At 36.0% G+C, this 25,234-nt stretch overlaps 1 protein-coding gene across 3 annotated transcripts in view; it reads right to left on the reverse strand.

Annotated features, from left to right (window-relative positions):
• GAP43 (growth associated protein 43) overlaps positions 1-25,234 on the reverse strand; it is a 71,857-nt gene that overhangs the window by 14,342 nt on the left and 32,281 nt on the right. Inside the window, exon 2 of one of the 3 annotated variants that reach the window (XM_081951128.1) lies at positions 21,326-21,901. In XM_081951128.1, coding sequence (XP_081807254.1) covers positions 21,326-21,901 — 576 coding nt within the window. Of the gene's footprint in view, positions 1-21,280; positions 21,902-25,234 lie in introns of all 3 variants that reach the window. The other 2 variants (XM_081951126.1, XM_081951127.1) reach the window with 2 other exon arrangements.

Below are 25,234 nucleotides of genomic sequence, written 5' to 3' on the forward strand. Positions count from 1 at the left end.
ATGCTCAGGCCATACCCATCCCAGTTCCGCAAAGGGAGAAAACATCGAGCTACGTCATGTGACGACAACATGACGCCGTGAGTTTGACACCCCTGGTCTAGTGGTTAAAGCACCAGGCTAGAAAAGTGTGAAACTGTGAATTCTGCCTTAGCTATGAAGACCAACTGTATGGCCTTGGGCCAATAATTCTCCTTCAGCCCAACTCCCCTCACAAGGTTATTGCTGCAGGAAAAATAGAAGGGGGAAGGTTTGTTGGATATGTTCAGTGCCTTGAGTTATTTGTAAAAATAATTCAGGTGGTGTATAAATAAAAACAAACAAACATATAAGGCAATTAATGCATAATAAATAAATAGCATTTAACACTATTAACAAAAGCTTATTAAACAATATTTGTCAGGTAACTTTTATGTGATATTTACGTGATAGTAAAAAAAAAAACTTCTGGGACTTCCAAATAATGGTTCCAATGGTAGTCTTCCATAATTATATGCTATATAGTCATCTGTGTGTTTGTGGACACACCATTTATTGGAATTTAGAAGTCCAACTACAAGCTATTTCCAGAAACTGGAAGAAATAGATTTCATCACAAGCCCAAAATTATATTGATCTCTAAAAAGGAAAGATAACATGCTGGGATAGGTGATAAAATATTTTCCCTTCTTTATTTCTTAATATTTTTACCAGACTGAGTATGAGTTCTTTAATGATCTCAAGATAGCATGTTGCCACTGTCTGTAGTAAAGAGGGCAAAGGTAATGATGCCAGATTAAGATTTCAGTGCAATTGTGATAACAACCTTCTGATGCTCAAACCTAAAGGTATAATCAATGAATTATTTCTGAGCTTGCTGACAAATGGCCTACTTGGAAACAATTTTGACTGTGTTAAGAGCATAGTATCAAATGTATCAATGATCATAGCAACATTTACACCCAAACTATATGGGGGGAAACTACATAAACCTAATGAAATTGATTTCAAAGTAAACCTTTTTTAAGCTTGTACGTCAATGCATGCCTAACTGCTGATTCTATTCAACACAGGTAAGTAGGGATAAAATAAATTTATGAAATAAACATTAAATTAAAAACAGCAATTAAAAAGAAGGGAAAGGTGTACGTTGTAGCATCAAAGCAGCAATAAATATTTTAAAAATCATTATTTCTTAGAATTTTTATAAATCAGGTTTCTGTTTGATGTCTGAAAGCTTTGGGTGTTGAGACTAGAGTGTCCCCAAGAAGGGTATAATATAAGCTGCAATTATTCTTGAAAAGGACTTGCTCATAGTGGTGGCTCAACACAATAAACAGAATTTACAGTAAGAATATGAACAGAAATTTCCAGACAGAGATTTTAAAAAATAAGTAGTACTCTAAAGTGAAAATAAATAAACGGGTAACCAATATAGATGAATCAAAAGTTGGAGACACTGGATCAGTCCCTGCCAACAAATTGGCAGTAGCATTTTGCACAAATTGTATGTCCAGCAGTTACTACATCAGGAAATACCACCCTATTATATACACTGTGACATACCACTTAATTTCTTGAACAATACTATGGTAAACACTTGTCTAATGAATTTCAGTTGGATTCCTCTTAGATGGTCTAGGTGTCACTTATAACATTTCACTTCCTGGACCTCAATTAACCAAGAAGCACCCAAGATTAGTGCAGAGAGATGCTCATGGAAGCAATGCAGTCCAGGGTCTCTATCACATGCATGTTAAAGGCTGCAGCTAAGGCTTTTGCCAGTGTCTGACTGGGAGAAAAATCCCAAACTTCTTCTGGAAGCCAACATGGTCCATACATAGCCTGGGCCACTCAAAAAAGGCATCTCTCCTTGTGAAAGTAGGTGGTCCCAATGACTCAGAGAACAAGCAAAAGTGATCTATCTATGTCCATAGGTTGATGTTGATGTCTTCTAACATTAGAGCCCACTGCAACTGTCTCAAGACAAAAAGATTGAGTGTGAGACTTCTGGAATGTCTCAGCCTTCTATCATTTGGGACAGATTGATGGTTGCTGTGGAGGCCTTGAACTCCTGAGTTGTCCTGCCTTTAACATTACTAGTAGGTTAAAGTCTTCCAGGATCATCAGCCTCAACTACCAACCTGGCAAAGGAATACTGCAGCTCAAGCAGGGAGGATGCTAGTTACCAGGAAGGATGTGAAGCCAGCAATAGCCCAACTGTTCCTGAAGGTCTAATTTAAGTAAGAGAGACTCACATCCAATTGTCTGTGGAGCAGAATCTCCAAGAACTCTTGATTAATCATGAATGACAATTAAAGTCCGTTCCCTGAGGTCCCTGGTGACAAACATGAAAGACAGGGGAGCATATTTCTGAGATATGCCATCCCCATTGGACCACCAAGGTCTCAGCATGCCAGGCTGGCACCCTCATCCACCTCGTGGATAAGGGCAGATTTATTACGATCAAGCATTCAAGAGCAGCAGTCAGAATCCAGGCCTACTGATTTATATACCTGGTTCTAAATGCTGAGGGTCACTTTCAAACAGTGTTTCCAGCATCTCCAAGTGCCCACCCCCAGATATATATATTCATTTTGACAATGAGTTCTGCCTTCGACAGGTTATCTATACAAAAACATATACTTTCATGTTCATGAAAAAAACCCAATTCATTTCCAAATCATTTACCTTTTGCTGTAAACATGGGTTAAAATGAAAGCGCAAATATGTTTTCTTTCACCAGTTAATCCTGTGTGGGAGTAACTTAACAGAAAATGTCACTTTTTAAAAGAAAAATATGTTGTTCATCTGACAGAAGATGTCATCTCACAGTGATCCTGACATTAAATCTCTACATTTCCTTAAATAATTTTTGGGAGCAACTAAACTAGCACTTGGTGGTAATTCAAAGTGTTATTTTAAGTCTGATAGCTCACCTATGTAGCAGTAGTAGAACATATTCTCATCAAAAGTAGATGAGAAATACTGATTAAGTTCACATTATGCACTGCGCTATGGTATAGTTAGTCATGATTATTTGGAAAATCTAATTGGCTAGACGGGCAAAACAAGATCAAATCTAATAAGACACAATACATACAATGAGGCTTAACATTCAAGATAGCAGGGATAACGTATTAGTAGACTAGAGTCAGCCATATTTATATTATGGAAGTCAAGAAGGTTTCAAGAGATGAAGCAATTATGTAACATTCATATTTTGGGAATATCTTTTTTAAGTGCTCAGGTCTATTTTAAATGTTTATGTTTCAGAGCAACAGAAAAGTACCATGAATTTTCAACAAATAGGATTGTGGAGTCTCAGAGAAGTTATATATAGTCCTACACAAATAATTACCTAACTAAAGTTTTTAAACTTCTTGCTGATTTCATGTATTTTAAAATATAAATGTCACCTGATTTTAATATGGTGATTGTTGAAGTCACCGAATTTATTTATTTTTTAAAAATTGAACTACCACAATGAAGGGATTCATAGAAAGTTACAATTTCAACAACAAAACGTTCACTCTATAAATAATTTTTACATAACAATAAATAATCATTGAACTTCCCTGTTAAAAGTTTCCCTTGTTGGTAAATGATACAACATATAGAGTAGAAATGCACTTTTGGTTACTAGAGTGATTGGAGAAAATTGTATTTGTCAAACTCCACCTACAAATTGAAGGTGTAGGATAACACTTTCCAGATGTGCTGAGCTTTTTGGTTTGACCCAATTAATTTGGAATTGTCAGGCTTCCATTATAACTGTGGGATCCCAGGTTGGGGAAACACAGCAGAGAAATATTGTTTTAGATCAAAAGCACAAGTATACTTGTATATAGATTTCTGCTTGTGATCTAAAAATAATAATAATTCCATCTCAGATTTCATGAACCCGGTATCTCAAGATATGTAGTGTGTGTGTGTGTGTGTGTGTGTGTGTGTGTGTGTGTGAGAGAGAGAGAGAGAGAGAGAGAGAGAGAGAGAGAGAGAGAGAGAGAGAGAGAGAGAGAGAGAGAGGACAGAGAGAGAGAATGAATAATAGCAGATTTATATTTTCTCCCTCACAGATTTGTTTCTTCCATATCCTTATTCCATTATTAGAAGATTTATTCCATCAGCTTACACCAAATAAATGCCACCCATTCCTGTAAATATTACTAGCTAAAGGAGCGCATGAGTGGTCACTGCTTGAAGGAGAATTGTTACAGAACAAGTTTCTATGAGTCTACTTAGATGGTAATTCTACAAAATTCAATACAGCTGGCTTTCTGTAAAGGGAAATAAGATTACAGTCTTAATCAGATTTCTTGAGATCTTTTTTCTAGTATATTTGCAGAACTATCATTACTCTTAAGAAAAGAATACACATTCTAAGTAAACCAAGTGATAAATGCATAAATCTGCTTGAAACCACATACCCGAGAAATGCTACCTCTACTGTGAAATACTGCAGTAAGAACTATGAAAAACACAGATAAAGATGCAGCTTAATGCTGTTTCTCACCATGATAATTTTAAACACAGTAATGCACAAAATAAAGTAAGATGTCATTTAAACGAAGTACAAATAAAGAAGAAAGAGGCATAAGGATTTCAGATTGAAAGAACTTACACGGTTTCTTGTTGCTTTTAGCATGACAAAATGGAAGTCATAGGCAGATGTACGTTGTTCTCACCAAAAGCAACAATCTGTGTTTCTTCCTTCGCTCTCCGGCTTGAGACTTAATTAAGGTGAAACGTGTGGCATGACGTCACTGCACTGCAAGTTGTCCGACCCCAGCAATCATCAAAGCCAATGAGGAAAAGCAAAGGCAGAACAGCTCGCTGTGCAGTGATGTCACAGTTGCATCATTTATTTCCCATCACTGATATCTGGCCATACAGACAGTACGAGAAGATGATTTAGGATACAACTTTTAGAGCCAACAATGATATGCAGCCTGCAAAATATTGTACAGTACATTTGGAGAGGTCCTATAAACTGTATTCAGCAGGAGAAACTTTGATATGTTACATTTTTTAAAAAAATAGTATTTCAAATGAAGAATGCAATGTATACATACATTCCACAAGTTGTCTTTACAAAGCGATAATAATGTGAACACATCTAGAGCATTTTTTTTTCAGAATGTTGTAATGTCCTACACAACTGGCAGCCTGGTTTTTATTTAATAAACATAGTGAAAAAAAATCAAGACACCACATTATAGTTTCACCAATTACTGTATAGATATTTTCTCACAAAGCTTTTATGTTCAATATTTATTAGGAAAACAAATGTCATAAAATATAATTCTGGTAGAATCAGGATGTTTACATATAAATTAACGCAACAGACATCCTTTGAAAACCATTTTTTGTTGGTTACTATCAAAATTTGGCACGTAGGTTTAGAGATAAATCCAGGGAAAACTTCACTCCTATTACTTTTTAGCCTACTATTGTTGTTTCAATTAATATTGTCATTTTAGTACATCTTAAAAAAAAAAAACTCCAGTAATTGCACCAACACCTCTGTGGCTCTGTAGGAATTCAGATAGTTTTATGCTGATCGTGCTGTTACTTTGGCTTCCAGTCGAATCCAATAATTTAAATCTTTTAAAATTGCTTTTAAGTTGCTTTTACCCTATGTAATCTAATACATTTATTCATAATAACACGAATCCATTATAACCTGATAGTAACTAGGGCATGATTGACTGTGAGAAAGCACTTGTGGTCCCTAAATGGGCACAATGGTGCACAAGATTAATCTGTGCAAAGGCTCTCCAAGCTGCATTTGCCACCTGCCCAAGAAGGAACATGAGTCCAGGAGTTGTTGCACACCAACAACTGTTGATGACACTCCAGCAGACATTGGAGGGCCAAAAACCCACTCCATCTTGCTAGGTATGAGTCAAAGCCAGTTCTTCCCCATCCAAACCCTTACAAACCCGATGGGCAATGGATCAATTCCAGGACAGCATCACTGCTAATTCAGGGTGAAAACTTTGATATACTGATGATACTGCATTCAGTGCAGTACATCTGCCAGCACTCATGTGGATATCAAAGAGGAGGGACAAGAGATCCAACACCAAAGACATTCCATGTTGCAGAGAGCTAGAGTTCAATCTGATCCCATTCAACTCTTAATGGAGTTGGTCACAGAGAAATGAGGAAAATGACCACAAAACAGTTCCTCTCTCCACTACCAAACCCTAAACACAGTCCAGGTTAGTACCAAAGTTGCTGAGAAATCCAGGAGACCTGTGACAAAGCCATCATGTCCATTCCAAGCTGAAACCTGACTGAAAAGGTCCTAATAGTCTGTTTTATTCAAGGCACACTGAACCTATTATCTTCTCAATAACCTTTCTTAAAAGAGGAAGGTTGTACACTGTACTACATTTACCTACCGTCAGAAATAGCCTCTTGATAATATATATTTTTAATTCTTTTAATTCTTCAAAGCAGGTGATACGTTATCAATAGTATCCATTCATTATCAATATGATTTATAACTTGAAAAACATCCTTAAATTTCAATGAAATGGGAGTATTAGAATTGTTAGTTATTGCCATACCAAAAGCATCAAGCTCCAAATCTTCCAACAGTTTATATATTAAATAGCAAGCAGGCAAGATAAAAATCTGATAAATGCCACTGGTTATTCTCAGAAGCCATAGTAAGTTTTGAACTAATGTAAGGTTTGCCTAGCCTTACAAGCACCAACAAAGGATACAAAGCTGGCAGAAATAGTCAACACCCCAGAGCCATGATGGCAAACCAATAGCACACATGCCAGAGATGGCACGCAGAGCCCTCTCTGTGGGTACATGTGTGCCATCAACTGCTCTACTGGTTTCCAGCGCCCATGCTGATCTTCATGCATGCTGGTGCCCTGGAAACCCGAAGATCAGATGGCTGGTGCGCATGAATGTACCGGAAACCCGAAGACTAGGTGGCACTAGGTGGTTTCTGGGATTGCAGCACACACACACATTCCTGTTTGGGCACTCGGTGCCAAAAAGGTTCCCCATCACTGCCCCAAAGATAGGCTCCAGATCAAGATGGATCTTGACAGACTTCAACACTGGGCCCTCTCTAACAAAATTAAATTCAATGGGCAGAAAACTAAGGTTTTACAGTTAGGCAAAAAAAAAAACCCCAAATGTACAGGTATAGCTTAGGTGAAACATGCCTCAAGAGTAGTAATTGTAAGAATGAACCTGGAGTTCTAGTAGACAATCACTTAAATATGAACCAGCAGTACGCTGCAGCCGCAACTGTAATCCTAGACTACATTAGCAGAGGGGTAGAATGCAGATTACCTGAAGTGTTCGTACAACTTTATAATACCTTGGTAAGACCACAGTTGGAATACTAGACCCAGTTTTGATCACAATTGAAAAAAGATGTTGAGAGCAGTGGTGGGTTTCAATTTTTTTTAGAACCTCTTCTGTAGGTGTGGCCTGCTTTGTGGGAGTGGCTTGCTGGCCATGTGGCTGGGTGGGAGTGGCTTGCCAGCCATGTGATTGGGTGGGCGTGGCCAACTTGTAAAATGTGGTGAAACTCATTTAACAACGCTCTTGCTTAGCAACCAAAATGCTGTCTCAGAAACTCTGGCATTTGAAGCACGCAAGTCTTAAGCTGTCAGGTTACAAGACCCTTGCACCCCCTAACCCTTTAGGAAAAAAACCCCAGAGGTGTTCAAACTTGACAGCTTTAAGACTTGTGGACTTCAATTCCCAAAATTCCTCCTCTCGCTCTTTATCTTGATGATGTGCGGACGGGCGGGGGGAGGGAGCTGGAACCGGTTCTAAACCGCACTGTAGATTTGTGGAATCTCTTCTATAGAAGAGGTTAGAACTGGCAGGAACCAACCCCTGGTTGAGACTCTGGAAAGTGTGCAGAAAAGAAAAACAAAGATGATTAGGGAGCTGGAGACTAAAACATGTTAGGAATGGTTGCGGGAATTGGGTATCTCTGGTCTAATGAAAAGAAGGACTAGGAGTGACATGATAGCATATTCTAATAGACTTCCACAAAGAAGAGAAGGTGAACCTATTTTCCAAAGCCCCTGAAGGCAGGACAAAAAAAATGGATGGAAACTAATCAAGAAGAGAAACAACCTAGAACTATGGAGAAATTTCCTGACAGTGAGAGCAATTAACCAGTGGAACTGCTTGCATTTACAAATTGTGGGTGCTTCGTCACTGAAGGCTTTTAGGAAAAGACTGGACAGGCATCTGTCTGAAGTGTTATAGGGTCACCTAATCAAACAGGTGGCTAGACTGGAAGACCTCCAAGGTCCTTTCTAATGCTATTATTGTATTCTGACTTTATTTAAAATATAAAAATAACTAATTCTCATGTAAAAGCAGAATCCTGCAACGTTCAACTTGAGATTCTTATTACAGCTAGTTCATGATTAATGCAAGCTTGAATAATGCAATATTCGATTTCATGTGAATTATAAATTGATACCTGGTCATATTTAATATATACCAAAGTTCAGCAAATGCAAATGTAGAACAGGTAGAGTTAAGACTCATGTTCGTACAGTTGTCATTTGGGTTTTGATGACACTATAATTTTTATGTGCACACAATGGAGAAGATTCCATCAGTGGAAAATAGCAATATGCTAATTGAAGGAGTTTTCTCTGAAGGATTTTGAAGATGTCTTTTGTGATGTAAAAGTTGTGAGGCAAAAAAAAATATGGATGCTGATCATAATCTTGATCACAGCATGCAAATTCTGCAATTAGGAGATAAAGCACCTGAATCTACCAGCATATATATGAAGATTTGAAGAAAAACAGTTCAATCTACACCGTTAAAATATTTTAAAAGAATAAATGTTTTCAACTTACTATATATTCCTTGTATCCTCTAGTGTTATATTTCATTAATAAACATTTAAAAATTTCTGTTTTCATAAATGTATATTTCCATAGAGCTGGAATCAATTTCCCTGTTTTCCATAGAAGTATCACTTTGAATAGTTCAAATAATGTGACCATTTCATTGGATTAATTATCCATACTAGTTGAGACCAGCCTATTTTTAAAACTTCTAAATAAATTACTTTTTTAAAAAAATGCAGGCCAATAGGCACTATCTAAGGATGCAGAAGATTCAACTTCAGAGGATCCTTAAGGAAATGGATTATCTGGACCCGTTTCAGTCAGGTTTCAGATTGATATGGGACAGAAACAAATATGAGATATTGGTCACACTCACGGATGATCTCTGATGAAACGGGGATAGAGGTGGTGCATCTATCTTTACTCTTCTTGATCTCTCATTAGCTTTTGATACCATCAACATGGCATCTTTTGGGGATGATTTAGGGTGTTTGAGATGGGCGGCATAGTTCATAGTTCACACTCCTTCCTCCAAATCCAGTTCCAATTGATAGGGAGGAAAAGGTCCAGCTCACAACCATTGTTTGTGGCATGCTGCAAGGCTCATTGCGCTCCTTTTTAACATCTTCATGAAAACACTGGGTGAGATTATCCATCACCATGGAATGAGGTATCACCAGTTTGCTGATGATACCTAGTTCCACCCTGGAGGCTGTGGGAACACCACACTTCAACTGAATCCTGATAAGGCAGAGAGGCTGTTGGTTGTGCAGATAGCAATTGTGGCTAGGGGGATTCACTCAACTTCGTATTGTGTAAAGTTGCACCCTTTCCTAAATTGGGAAACTTTCCACTCAGTCACTCATGACTGTGTGAATGTACCTCTCATTTGGACTATTGCAATATGTTCTACATGAGGCCACCCTTGAAAAGTATCCAGAAGCATCAACTGGTGCAGAATGTGGCCATGTGAGCTATATTGGGTGCTCAAAGAAAGACCCATGTAATATCTCTGCAAGCTGTATTATGACCTAGAAAGATCTAAACAGTATGGGACCAGGCTACCTATGGAGCCATCTTCATCCCGTTACATCATCCCATCCCACCTGATCAGGTAAGAAAGGTATGTTGCAGACCTCCCAAAAATTCCAACTGGTGAGGTTCATATAGAGAGCCTTCTCTGCCACTGGCCCCATCCTGTGAAACACTCTCCCCCCCAGAACTGAGATAGGGCCCCGCTCTTCTGGCCTTCCAGGGTGCATAGCGGAACAGGCAGCTCTGGGGCTGGTTCGCATTCTGAAAGCCTCTCCGTATTTTTAAAATAATTTTAACATTGTTTGCCTCTTTTAAATTTCATATATGTTTTTATGCTTTGAATATTTCATTGTACACTGCCCAGAGTCCCTCTCTGAGAGAGATAGGTGGTTCTTAAATATGATAAATAAATAAATTGAAACTATCATCCAAGCTTTTGGAGATAAATCATAAATATTTCTATATTTCTACGTTGTAACATTGAGTTTCCAACAAATGACTAGTTGACAATCCCAATTCTCCCCATGAATCCCATTACTGTAACATGGATTTAATCAGCAATCATGGTGTCAGGCATGAGAATTAAAGGATTAGAAAATCTGTGGATGCTGCAATTGCCATTGAATAATGAATTTTAAAAGTAATGACAAAAGGGTTTGAATGGTTGTGACTCTATGAACAGTAGATTAATTTAACAATAGATCTTACAAATGTTCTAAAAGTATTTCCCATGGTATAATCCTATTACTCATCCTACAGAATTAAGACAATCTTACTAAGGGACTGGATAGTTACAAATGGGAAATATTTTTCATGTATTTGGAGGGACTGTTTTATTGCCTGGTGCACAAACTGCACTGACATTAAAAGAAAATATCCAAGACTGAACTAAGATATTAATTAAACTCTATGTAGGATGATGTAGCAGGGCAGCAATTCATTCCATGGTCTCACTCTTCCTTTGATGTCCTTTCCTTTGTTTTGTCATTTGCCCAAACACAAAGGCAAAATCTTTAATGATTGCATAGACACCCATTCTGCCAAATCTAATAATTACTATTCCCCAAAGCCCAGAAGGGGAATAGTGAACTCTTGTGCTGAGTCATTGAAGCCCAGGTGTGAAAACATCATAGTAATTACTTTTGAGTCATGCTAACAGGCACATTTAATTAGTTCTGAACCAGGGAGATAGGAGGAGCAACAGGAAATTTAACAATAGAGAAATAAACTATTGCATTTCGAAATAAATGTTTTTTTTATTTATTAACATACTTGTCAAATTTTGTTTTGTAGGGTTTCTCATAAGACAATAAGGTTCTAAGCAGGTGATTTTTTTAAAAAAAATCACTACCTATTCCAGATCTATCCCATGGGTTTATTATCAGTACCTAAAAGAAAAATTTACCAGAATAAACTTTGGTGACCAGTTGCCATAGTAACAAAGCTGGTGATCAATGCTGTCCTTACCATTTTAATGCAGAACAAAACCTCTTTAATTGCCCCGGCTTCATTACTTCTCTACTAAGTGTAGCCTTTTTACTAACCATTATCTGGAGCATGGAAAGAAGTAGGACTGGATAAATGCAGTCAGTTGTTTGGAATGGCATATTTAACATATTTAATCTGTCAAATTGTTCAGTTCGGATCACATTCACAGGAAAAGTTCCTGTTCGTAATTCCATGGTTTGTCAGTGGGACTATTTCACCATCTTCTAAAAAAGTATTAAACCCATGATCCCAAATAGTTTGGCTGACAGGTCAAAAGGGCAGAAGAGGCACAGGCTGAATTGGTAGGTAGGAAATGATCATGAGCAAATGTCATCTTCTACTAGTGCTGCATTGGAATAGCGAGGAATCCACCTCTATCCCTTTGGCTGGAAACACTAAGAGGTAGGACATAGATAGCCATTTTCCTTCCTTCTTTCCTTTTCTATCTTTCCACAAAGTAGTGTTCAATTCATGTTTAAAATATAGGTTGTATGCTTTTTTCAAAAGAGTGCTAAACCCCTGCTTATAAGGAGCACAAGTAAGACCTAACTAGCATTCCAGAAAGCACCAGTCAAGCATAACATGGGCAGATGCCTCTGCAGAAGACAGATGTATGTTCTGTCTGTAATACACACCAAAATGGCCCTGGAGAGTAATTCTTAACAATTAGAAGAGAGGGGGCATGCCTGCAGCTTCCTAATGTAGCAATAGGAGTTGGCAGATCCCACCTTGGTCAACATTAGCAACCACATCATTGATGAATCATGCTAAATTGGTCCATGACGAGAATTATGTCAAATTATATTTTAAAAAATCATAAGGATGGGTCATAAAATTAATGGCTACCTAAATAGGCTTATGCCATGGTTGGAGAAATGACAATGAGCCCTATATCTCATTTTAAACTGTAAATTGAAAAATAGTTATGCAATTGATTTCAGAATAGGTCTGTGCAAATGGTTATCGTTTTTCATTTAAGAAACTAATATAAACAGAGCTTCTAAACATAGTGGCATCAGATTATTTATCAGTTTACCATTATGTCTGAAACAAACAATTTGTTTCATCCTGAACCTACGTTCTATTATCCACTTCTACTTTCCTTTTAATTTATTGTCTGAGAAAAAGTTTCATAGAACTGAAAACTTCATATTGCTCCTTAGTAGGAGTCAGTAAATGTGTTGGTCAAATTTTGTGTTTTAAGTTTAAAACATTATATCTTCTTTTTCTTCTTGGATGGCAAAGTATTAGATTAAAGTATTAGATTTTCACATGCCATTCTCTTTCTTTATTTCTTTACCTCTCTCTCAAGATGATGGCTGTTTGTAAACTATAGATTATTTTAACTAGGAATTAACATAACCTAAAATGACAACTAGAGAAACATAAGAGGTCAGAAACAAATAATGAAAACCAGTATCAATATTGTGTGTTGTGCTGTAGCAGCTTGATTTTCTCTCAAGGTTTTCTGTTGCTGGCCAATCAAATGGCAAAAAAAAAATCTTCCAGACATATTGCACTTGTTAAATAAAAAAAGGAAACAATCTGTTCTATCCAAGGAATTGATAGGCTTTCTATAGCAGGAGTTTTCATAAATTAAAGGCCATTACATTAAAACTGATTGTGTCAGAAGTAAATGGAGATGAAGCTGATTGCAGTATTATAACCTCTCAGAATTCTTAGGCTCCTTTTTTTAAAAAAAACTTTTCACAGAAAAGTGTGAGGTGAAATGCAGAAGAATGGATAGCCATTATTTTTGTTGCTAAGTAATTGGAATTATTGATTTCACAGTTGGAGTAGGAAGGGATAATGATTTGCATTGTTCAATTCTGCGAATAGCTGACTTTCAAAAGAGAAAATCTAATTGGCTATCAGCCCCTGCCAGCATCTACAATTTGTGTTGCTAAGATGTATGCCACAGCACTACTAACTATTACATGTATTTAGTGATTTATCCCATTGTTAAATAGTTTCCATATTTTCATGAGATTTTAAAAAGAGAGGAATGTGACAACAAAGGACCAATTTATGAGGGATTTGGCTGGATCCATTTCAGTATGTATTCATTTTCCTAAGCTCTCAAATCTGAACAATATGGAAGTACTTAAGTCATAACCTCATGCATAAGATTTTACATGTACAAAGATTTACATGACTGCCACCCCTTAGAGAAGAGGCAAAGGGTTGACTTTCAACATTACAAAACTACATTATAGTTTGGATGGAGGTCCATAGGCAACTGCTCCATTTGTTGGTCCCTAAATAAACTCTACAAAAATATTATATTGCCCGTGGTATTTAACAACTGTTCATAGGAATTATAGGGCATTATTATTATTTTTAAATGGTATGAAATCCAAGAAATTGTCATAATGAACATTGTTTTTTTCTGATTTGCAATTTTAATCATTAAAACTATAAAACATTTCCTCACATTTTGTGAAAATGCAAGAATACTCAGTGATCACAACAACTTCTACTCTGCTTTGTTGGCCACATTCCAGAGTCTATAGATTTGGAAGCTATATGAAAAAGGCTTACATATCATATATGCAGTTTCTACACCTGAAACAACAGAGATTCCTTTAGATCAGGGGTGTCCAAACTTGGCAACTTTAAGACTTGTGGACTTCAACACCCAGAATTACCCAGCCAGCACCCCTGCTTTAGATCAAAGGTCCTGAATATCACTACAAGAGATCCTTTGCCTTTTTTTGAAGTTACCATATCTCATTTTACTGACTCTAGTCAATATTTAGGATAGTCTGAAAAGAGTTCCTTAATTCTTTAGCTCTTGATCAAGAGATAAGCATGTTTAAAAGTGGATCTTCATTGGGTTGCAATTCAAATGAAGGCACCCACCTCCCAGGATGAAATTTTTTTAAAAAAATCACTATCTGTCTAGTTCTTAGCAAGCAATGTGGAAGCAAGAATTATTCACTGTGTTTTGTTTAGTTTAATTCATCTTTGTGCTCCATCTTGTTTGGTCACTTGCAGCAGGCGTGAGCTGGCTTTTAAGTAGCTATGAAGAAGTCCCTTCATAATAGAACTTTTGTACAAATTGTGATCAAAGCATTTTAATAAGATGAATTAAATGAATTTCTTTCATTTAAGTAACACATCCATAAGTACACTTATTAAGGTGCCTCATTAATCTCTTATGAGATTATTAGAATCCCACTGATAACCTGCTACAGATAGTACTCTATTCTTAGTAATATTATTCATTCAGACTCTCATGAAAAGCTCAATATAAAATATTATCTCTAATAAAATACCATTCAAATAAACTACATAATTAAAACTAAATAACAGCAAATAGATATAAAATAAAACACTAAGGAAACTTCGAATCCAGTGTCTGAATAGAGGATTCCTCCAGTGTTTAATGTCCATTCAAATGTTGACAAAAAAGATAATTCAACCCTTATGCTTAAAAGATAACATAATGATCATTAGGCAACAATTCCATAATAAACATCACATTTTATTGGTGTCAACTGATGGAAGTAAACATCCATGGATGTCAGTAAAAGGTCAAACCTGAAGATGGTGGACATAGCATCACAAACCAAGCCTCAACATACATCTAAAAGGGGCAGGATATGGATCTCATGAAAACTAAGAAATTGGTTCATTGACTGATCCCTTCATCTCATTTGATGCAGAAGACAGTTTTCATTTATTTCATTTGCATAACTACTGTTTCTCCTTAACAAGCAGTACAATGGATTGTAGAGGAAAAAATCATAATGGAGAGGTGGAATTATGCACTAATGAAATTTAAACATTAAGCATTATAAATATACATTCGTTTATTTCTAAATATCATAGTTTTGTTCCAGAGAACAAGGTACAGTATGTCCTTCTCCAATATTTCTCCTGCAAAGGAGACTGGACTGAGAATTAGTGATTGATACACTGTCATACAAGGCTGAAGGAGAGATTAATCTCTGCATTTCTTTGATCCTAGTCCATCTTAACTACCACATTATCCTGTAATGTGTACTGAATCTTTATAACATTTAATATTAAATATAGTAATACCATTTTAAGAGACAGATAAAAAGGTAAAGGTAAAAGATTCCCCTTGTACATATGTGCTAGATGCTCCTAAATCTAGGGGCTGTGCTCATATCCGTTTCAAAGCCGAAGAGCCAGCGCTGTCTGAAGACGTGTCCATAGTCATGTGGCCAGCATGACTAAATGCAGAAGGCGCACCGAATGCTGTTATCTTCCCAACAAAGGTGGTTCCTATTTTTCTACTTGCATTTTTACATGCTTTCAAACATCTAGGTTGGCAGAAGCTGGGCCAAGTAACGGGAGCCCACCCCGTTACGTGGCACTAGGGATTCGAACCGCTGAACTGCCAACTTTTCTGATCGCAAGCTCAGCATCTTAGCCACTGAGCCACCACGTTCCTAAGAGACAGATACTGCTAGTTAAAACATTCACAATACTAAAACTAGCATATATTTCTTAATAGGGACAAGAGAATAATAATAAAAGTAGAGTCATGCAAAACAAACTGAATAAAAATTAACATACAAAAAAATCATGTAGGGATTTTATTATAGATCCATGTGCAACCCACACCTTGTGAAAAAGAAAATTATCACAGGCAGATTGCATATTATATTTAATCCTTGTAGTACTGCCACAAGGAAAGTGGTGTTTGCTCACTTAAGAGTAATCTCTATAAATATTTCTGAATTAAATGGAGTGAAATGGAAAAGAGTACTAAATTTGTCCAGTGTGATAGCAGCTCTAAAATGAAGGTTTGACACAGATATAAAGGTCATGTTATCTAAATTTGTAGGGTGTAGATTTTTGTGTACATTTTTACACAGCAAAAATACTGCCTGTAAACCATTCTATATGTGAAAGAAATACTTAAATGTTTTTACCCCTTATTTTCCAATATGTGTTTGGAAATAATTTGTGGAAATTGGTTTCTCTGTGAAACTAGTATGGAAATCAATGAGATTCATAGACTACTGGAATGCAGAATAAATATATGTGCATAGGATTATTTTATTATGAATGTGTAGGAAGCTTCCCACACAAGTTAAATGCTTTAAGTTTTTTTAAAGATAAGTACTTGTCCTCTTACTTTAAAAATTATCAAAGCTCTTTATGAAACAAAAGTTATAATAAGTAACTGCAAGTCACCCCTTTCCTTCAAAACCTATGTTTCTTTGAGACTATCTGCTGGAACTAAAGGCTTTGTACAGTTTAGGGCTGAGCTAAAAGTGGGCAGGGTGACATCCTTCTAGCATTTTCTTTCTTGGGTTCATTTTTCCCTTTCTGTTGATGTTCCCTTCTCTTTTATACACCTCTATATGATCTTTTTTTCTAGAAAAGCTGAAGGAAAGCTTGTTTCTAGAAAATTTCTGAAAATAATCTAAGCTCCACATGAAATCAAGCCAAAGGCTACACATTGCCTAACCCTAATAGAATGTAATATATTATTTTCTTTCAATAGATCCTATGCAGTATTTTCTTCAACTGTGCTAAATGTACTCAAGGAAATATCCCAGAGGGTTTTGTTCTGAGAATATGTACCACAATTCCATCTTGCTTCGAGTCTTTCCTAATGACTTTTCATTCTAAGATACACATTTTTCTTATAACGTTTTTTCCAACAAAACCTGAATATTCATATTCTGTGGCCACTCTCTGAAAAAAAACATTACATTGATTAATGTAAAACTATAAGGAATCCCGGAGGAAATAATCCTTAAAAGATGGGACATAGATAATAAGAGAAGGGGGAAAAACCAAACTAAATAATTTTGCCACTTTTGCTGTCATCTGATTGAATTGACACGTCCTTCAATCTATCCCCTTTCATGAAATATGTTTCTCAGACAAAGGACAAAAAAAGGAGGAGCTCATATGTTGTCAATGTCACTGATGAGATCATAGTCTTGGATTAGAAAACTGAGGTAACTGCAGAAACATTGTAAGAAAAAAAAAGGTTGAGCTGCATTTACTTTTTGTATTAGTAATAGCCAAGTCTCAGTGGCTAGCCAATGTTACTGGCTTGCAGCCATTGAATTCATTTATTTATTGGCAGCTTTCCACTACCAATTACATTGACAGCTTTTTTTGCTCAGTGACTTGAGACAATATTGTATACCAATTTTACAGTAAGAGTCAGAACCTTTTAAGGAATATCCACGATTTCCACAAAAACTCTTGTTCCATTTTTTCCACTTCAAATGTTTGCACTTTTATTTCTTGTACAGCAATGTAGGATAAATTTTATAATGTGCTCTCAAACCATTGAGCTAAAGGAGAAGAACTCACATTGTAGAAAATAAATAAACAGAAGGAATTGTGAAGAGACCAAGTAAAACTGAAATTTCTCTTTCAAAATATGTCATCAGCATTTCAAAACCAAGTTCTCTTAAGTGTTTCTCTTTGAATATTCAGATGCATTTTCAAGATTAACAAGATGCCATTCCTAGTTATGATGTCTCTAATTCTTCCTTCCTTGCTCCTGCACCAATCCTTTAATGCACCAGAAATATGTGGGAGATGAAAGGGAAGCAACATTCTTTGATACCAAATCAGAAATATCAACTAAAAGCACAATTTCTCTGATGGGAAACTATTACATGTCAATTCCCATTTAGAGAAAAGTTCTAGTTTTGTCCTTGGTGGAAGTAATTTTGAGATTGTGGGAATTGTGTATTCACCCACTGGAAGTGTACATATAGCATTTTGACATGAATCCGATACTGTTTATGTATTGTCTACTAGCTATTGTAAAATTTTATCCCCCTGCAAGGGAAGAGATAATGTCCATCAAACAAAAAAAGTAATAATGAGCCAACAGTGCATAAAAAGATGAGTTCTATAGAATTCTACAAAATTCATAAGTATGGAAGAAAGAGCCTGACTATCTATGGAACAATGGGACAAGGATGCTGTGTTGGAGACCACAGCAAGGAGAGTTCCAGTGGCTGTCTCAATAAAGCTAACCTTCAAGAACCAATGGGAAATACTTGCAGGACCACCTCTCCTCCACTGTTTCTGCTTAGCCTCCAGATGTAGTAAGAAGTATGTACCCTGAGTCCCTTCTGTCAAATAGTACCAGTTTATTGGATCCAAAGGTCATGTCTTCTCTGTGGCACCATCTGCCCTATGGAATAGCACCCATCTTGAAATCTGGATGGCTCCATTTCTCTTAGCGTTTTGCAAGGCACTGAAGAACTGCCTGTTTCCCCTGGCATTGTCCAATGTGATTAGGTGAACTCTGATGTTGAAACGCTGATGTTTTCTAACTGTTTTTTTTTAAGTCTTAGAATTTATGTGATATATACGGAAGTATTGTTGTTTTAAGCCCTGCGTGTCACTCAGAGTCATCATTGTGAAATAGGTGGCCATATAAATTATTTAAATAAACTTTTTGCTTTGCAGCTTTAAAACTGCAACAAATGAACTCTGCCTTTCTGTTTACATCTGAAATCAAATTACTCAGCAGCTAGGAAGGTATATAGAATAATTGATTGTACTTCAAAGGCTGTAAAGGATAAAAAATAATATGTAAGAAACAGAAAAGAAACTAGTAACATCCATATGACGTTTGAACCTGTTGTTGAATGAAGAAATGTTGACAAAATTGACAGGAGATTTGTCACTGTTTTAAAATCTGGTGTATGGTTTTGCCTCTAATCTGTCATCTGAGACTACATGCTGCCACTTAGTGGAAATTAAGGAAAATAATGTGTTTTTAAAAAATAAAACAATTTTTGCTGTTGTTGGGAAAAATGCCTTAGAAAGGAGTGGAAATAGGAGGGGAGGGCAATAGTTCATGTATCCATAGAGATTACAACGGGTAATCAGCTCATGGGTAGAAAGATATGTATATATTTGTTTTCACTATAAAACAGCATCATCATTTTAGCCATTGTCTATCCACTACAAGATGAAGGTCTCTTCTGCATGTTTCCAACCAATACAGTCTTGAGCTTTCCTTTCCCAGTTGGGCCCACAATACTCACTCTATCTTGTTTTAGGTCTCTTTTTTGGATTGTTTTTAATCAAATGGGATCCATTCTATGAGACTGCCTTAGAATATCTGCCATCAGTTCTTCTCACTAAGTGACCAGCCCATTTCAATTTTTTTCACTCTTTTGATGGCATTAATATTTTTGTTTGTTCTCTAATCCACATGCAGGTCTTTCTATCTTGTCTTGTGATGCCAAGCATGTATGTTTTCATTGGTCTGTGTGCCACTCCTAGCTTTTGTACTGATTATGAGGTCATGTCCATGTTTCACTGGCGTACAGTATATTCATTTTCAGTCTAATTATAGCTCATTATCATCTGATTTTTTAAAAAAATAATGTAATGATCGATTGCATTGATGCATTATTTCTGGCAACCAAATTATTAATTCTTCTAACTTGTTGTCATTTCTTTCTTGTGAACCCAGTATCACTCGATTCTCTTCAGTTGCCTCATTTATCTAATACTTAGTCCCCCTACTATACAAAATTGCAAATAATACAGATATACAGTACATATGTCCTATTCCTACATTTTGATCCTAACAATCCATGTGTTCTATATTAAACAGTATAATAAAGAAACAGAACGTATCATGTGAAACTTAATAAATTATTCCTGAATGATGGCTTAAAGTTTTGACAAACTTGTGGAAATAATCTAAACAAGAACTCATTAAAAAATTAGCCTCTAAAATCTCTGCATTTATCTCAATAGCGTCTATAATGTTTCCATGCATAATAATTTAATTTTCCTATAAATTTTCCTATAAATTTTGTTCTATTTTGTGTGGGTTCTGTTGTTGAAGCCAGGCTCCAGAAGCCAGGCTCCAGAAGTCATCCAGAAGCCTAAAACCACCAAGTTGCCAAGTCAAGCTACAGGAGGGAACAATAAAATCACAAATACAGGGTTGTGGAAAGGTTGTCACAATTCGGCAGCATGTTTCCTAATAGGCTGTAATCCAGAGTCCATTTATTCTGTCACACTGTCACTGAACTAAATGATACGTATTCCAAGAAAACAGGTTTGCAAGTTTACTGATTCCAAATTCCTTATGCATCTTTCCTGCCATTCTTTTATCCCAGTTTCTGCTCATAGTAAATTGCTTTTGGCAACTAGAACTGCAAAGTTTATTATCCATTCAAACACTATGCCCTTGTATAGTCAGCCAGAGGAGACACTGATTTCTCATGAGATGTAAAGACCAATTTGAAAGAAAGTGATTCAAAATCATATTTGGCCCATCTCCACTGAAATCATTTGGAATTAAGCCAAAGATCATCCAGTTTTGCTACTTATCCTACTTTAGATTTACAATGGTTATCAACCTTTAGAATGTATGTTCCCCTAAATTCAATAGCTAGTATTATTTACACAGATCAAATATATGAGTCATAGAGACAATGCATGTACTATAAGTCTATCTTGGTATTATATTTCCTACTAAAAAGGCAAGAGCCTACTCCACAGTTATCTCTGGATACTTGAAATATTAATTAACTCTTTTGTATAAATGTTATTTCTACCCCAGATTAACAGCTATTTCAAATTATGCTGTTCAGGTATTTTTACTGATTAATGTTTCACTACATACCTACCCGTAACCTTGATGTTAACACAAGGATTTTTTTATTTTATACACTTTGATATATGAATATCTATTTTATTCTACATTAATCTCATCAGCAGCCAAACTATGGGCTAATCCTTCATTTGCTCACTACATACCTACCCTTAACCTTGATGTTAACACAAGGATTTTTTTATTTTATACACTTTTTATACACTTTGATATATGAATGTCTATTTTATTCCACATTAATCTCATCAGCAGCCAAACTATGGGCTAATTCCTCATTTGCTCACTACTCATCTGTATTATAAAATAGCTTACTCACATGCTGTTATAGCATACCTGCTTTCGCTTCATTTTGGCTACTCACTGCCGTGTCTGTTTGGGGTTGCGCTGTTGCCTTGGCAGTAGCATCTTCTGCAGCACTAGGGGAGACGGCAGTGGTGGCAGTAGCAGGCACATCGGCTTGTTTGGGTTCCTCCTTGACTTGGGCTTCATCAGCCTTCAAGGATGGTGAATTATCAGTGGAAGCTTTAGTGGCACTTTCAGTGGCAGCAGGATCAGGCTTTTCCTCCAATGGGGTAGCAGGAGTAGTGGCCTTTGGAACAGGTTGCTCTGAGCCACTGTTAGCAATGCCATCGGCCTGCTTTTCATCTGCTGGGGTGTTTCCCCCTTTGCTTTCATCTCCAGGTAGGGCATTCTCAGTTGGAGCAATTTCTGTGATAGTAGGTTTGCCATCTGCCAGACCATTGGCAAGGACCTCCTTCTTCTCTCCACCTTCAACATCAGTAGTCGGGGCATCTCCCTTCTTCTCTCCCTTGAGCTTTTTCCTTGTTATGTGTCCACGGAAGCTAGCCTGAATTTTGATGGCTGCCTTATGAGCTTTATCTTCTGGTTTGATGCCATCTTGTTCAATCTTTTGGTCAATGTCATCATTTTTTTCAACCTTTGAAATGAAGGGGAAATGACAGAAAGGGAAAATAATTAATTAACAATTAATTCAAAATGTCTCCACCAAGCAATAGTGGAATAATTAAAAAAAAAACCGATAGTTGTTATATTTACATAACATATTGCAAAGGACACAATAACACAGTAGCATAAAAGAATGAGTTGGTATTCTTTTTTCTTGAAAAATACAAAGTTCACAAATGTACAAATGTTAAATTGCTAATGGCCAAATAATTGAAGTATAAATATCGTATCCACCCCATGTTTTATAAGGAAACAATATTGATACATATTACCACTTAATCTGGATTGCTATTATGCTGTAGAATTCAAATTCCTAACAGTCTCACAACAACCAATGCATACTTTAAGTAGTATTTCTGTTTCAGCATTCTATAAAAGTATTGTACAGGGAACTCAATTGTGAGGGTATGATGTACAATATTTATAGTAACTTTTTCACCTTATTAAGCAGCTACAGGCTTGTGGTTCTTTTTTTTTATTCCATGTCTAGCACAAACTAATAGAAATGATGATACAGGAACTTATTTATCTGTGCAACGTCCACACTTGAGATGCAGTCTTGTGCATCATACCTTACACAAACATATCCCATAAGGATTTTTCTTTTCTTTTTGCATATTAGCAGTGTAGAACAACTCTGATCAACCTGAACAGCAATGGGAGTCTCTTTGGAACAGTTTCTCAAGATACAAAGAAAACATTTTTATAAATTTAAAACCCATTCAAACATACAAGACTCTAAGATCAGTTTGAATGTTTAAAAAACGGTAAAGATTTCTTCAAGTCAAACCTGACATACAATTTCATGTGCTATTTCTCTATAGTTTTGTTGGAAACAATGAGGAAGTGTCTTGGTCACTGCCTCTTTTAGTAGTGCTAGGAATCTTCAACCAAAAACCATTAAGATACTACTTCATTTTTTTCAGTTTAAATATTTTCTTAAGTAAAAAATATGGAATAGGTTTCAAGGATAGATGGGGTCTACTGTAGCCAATAGTTTTCAACGTTGTTTTAAAAGTGTATCCAATCTTTTTTATTAATTACAAAATCTTTAAAACAGAGAGAAAAGAAGGGATTCCATAATCCTCCAATTCCTTTAATAGTTAAAAGGTAAAGGTTCCCCTCGTATATGTGTCATTCACAACTGTAGAGGGCAGTGCTCATCTCCCTTTCAAAGCAGAAGAGCCAGCGCGATCCAAAGACGTCTCCGTGGTCATGTGGCCGGCAAGACTAAACGCTGAAGGCACACGGAACGTTGTTACCTTCCCACCAAAGATGGCTCCTATTTTTCTAATTGCATTTTTACATGCTTTCGAACTGCTAGGTTGGAAGAAGCGAGGACCAGTAACGGGAGCTCACTCCATTACATGGCACTAGGGATTCGAACTGCTGACCTTTCTGATCAACAATTTAGGGTCACAGCCACTGACCCACCAGATCCCTCTTTAATAGTTGCAAATATACAAAACATACTATTTGAATTACATTTTCTTACATACTTAGCTGGAACTACTATTTGCCAAAATAAACAAATAAAACAGAACAGGAAGAGTATATATTTAGTGGAAAACTTAGTTTTATTCAAAATAGAGAGCAACTGCTCACACAGATATACTTACATAACTCAATGTATACATAGCTTGCAAGAAAAATGTTGTTAATTCCTGTGGCTTTAGAGGGAAAACCAGGTAATGCTTAACCATTAATGCAAAGCTTGTAAATTTTAGATACGATTTTCTTCAAATAGCTATTGCCCAAATGTTAGAACACAGCAAACATGTAATGTATAAATGTATAAACTTCAGACTGAAATATGTAACCTTAATAAAAATGATAAGAGCCCATGATTATTATTTATCTCCCAAGCAGAATATTTTTTCCTAGCTTTTTTGCTGAGATAGTCCCATTGAGTGAGGAGTCCAACCTTCAGATGGAAAATCTAAACATCCCATGAAATTAACCCGATTCATGCAAGTGCTACATGTTAACTTGGTCATATTTTTTGTCTCTGTGAGAAAAAATCATGTAATCATGACAAGCCGTATTAGATCTGAATTAGATTCATCTTATAGAGTGCTGTGAACAAAGGATCAGATCTAGTAGAAGAGAGTGAAGCAGATAAAACTAAATCAGTTGGATTAGAAAGAATATAGCCATGATTTTAACCAACAGTTGTTTGAAGTGGATTTGAATATATTAGTTTGTGAAATTAGATCTAAGCGAATACGTTTTCTCTTCATTACATATTTTCAAGAATTAAAATTGGCACAGTTTGAATGCATGGAAGGATTTGGTGGCAAAAGTCACAAAAAAGAATATATTAGTAAAATGCACTTTGAAGTATATAGGATCAAGGTTTATTTGCATTTATTTATAATTTATTAAAACTGTTCTATTCTAAAAATCTCTAAGCAGTTCATTAAAAAAGACTTGTAGATTTTTTTCATAATTAAAATGAGCAACCAACACTCTGAAATTCATCATTGTTTTTAGCACCCTTCATCTAATAATGGTCAAATACCAAACTTGTTGAAACATATAAAACTAATAGACCAGAACAGAAACAATGTTAATAAAAGTATACCTGTTACTTACATATATTTAATGTAGCAGGATTCAATCTGTGTTGGTCACTGAGACCAGAGACTTAGTCTTCAAAGGTTTTAAACTCATCTGGAGTCCATCTTCAGAGAACTTCTCTCTCGCTCTCCAGAATACATTCTGCTACAGAGAAGTTTCCTGAGGATGAGCTCCAGCACAAGTCCAAAAGCTCAGAAGACTAAACCTCTGGTCACAGTGACTGACCCAGATTGGGACACGTATATTCATCTTCATTTGTTATATTTAATATATGTTATTACTGTTCTCATATAATTCTCTTGTAATATATTATTCTGGTGTCAATAAATTATTCTAGTGTTTTATTTACTAGAACATATAGATGCCACTATGATTTAATGTAGCTTCATCATCTTTAAAATGTTGCATTAGTTTTCATTAGTCTTGCCACATCGGTGAAAAATCTATAAGTAAAACTGTAAATAGCTTTGCATTTGTTTTATTTGTTTATTATTTTATAGAATGATTTATTTATTTTTGAAGAAAAAGTTTCTGAGCCTCATATAAAAACCATAATCTGATCCAAGCATGGTAATAGAGGTTTTAATGAAAACAACTTTTGGAAATAAACACGTGATTTGGTTTCTGGCAGGAATTTCCAAATGAAAGAAGTTCAATTAAGAAGCAAAGAATCAAAGAATTAGTGATAAATATTTCTGACCATAGATTATGCTTTGATTAGTTT

The sequence above is a fragment of the Natrix helvetica genome, assembly GCF_964273705.1.
Source record: "Natrix helvetica genome assembly, chromosome: 4".
In the NCBI taxonomy this organism is placed as follows: domain Eukaryota; kingdom Metazoa; phylum Chordata; class Lepidosauria; order Squamata; family Natricidae; genus Natrix; species Natrix helvetica.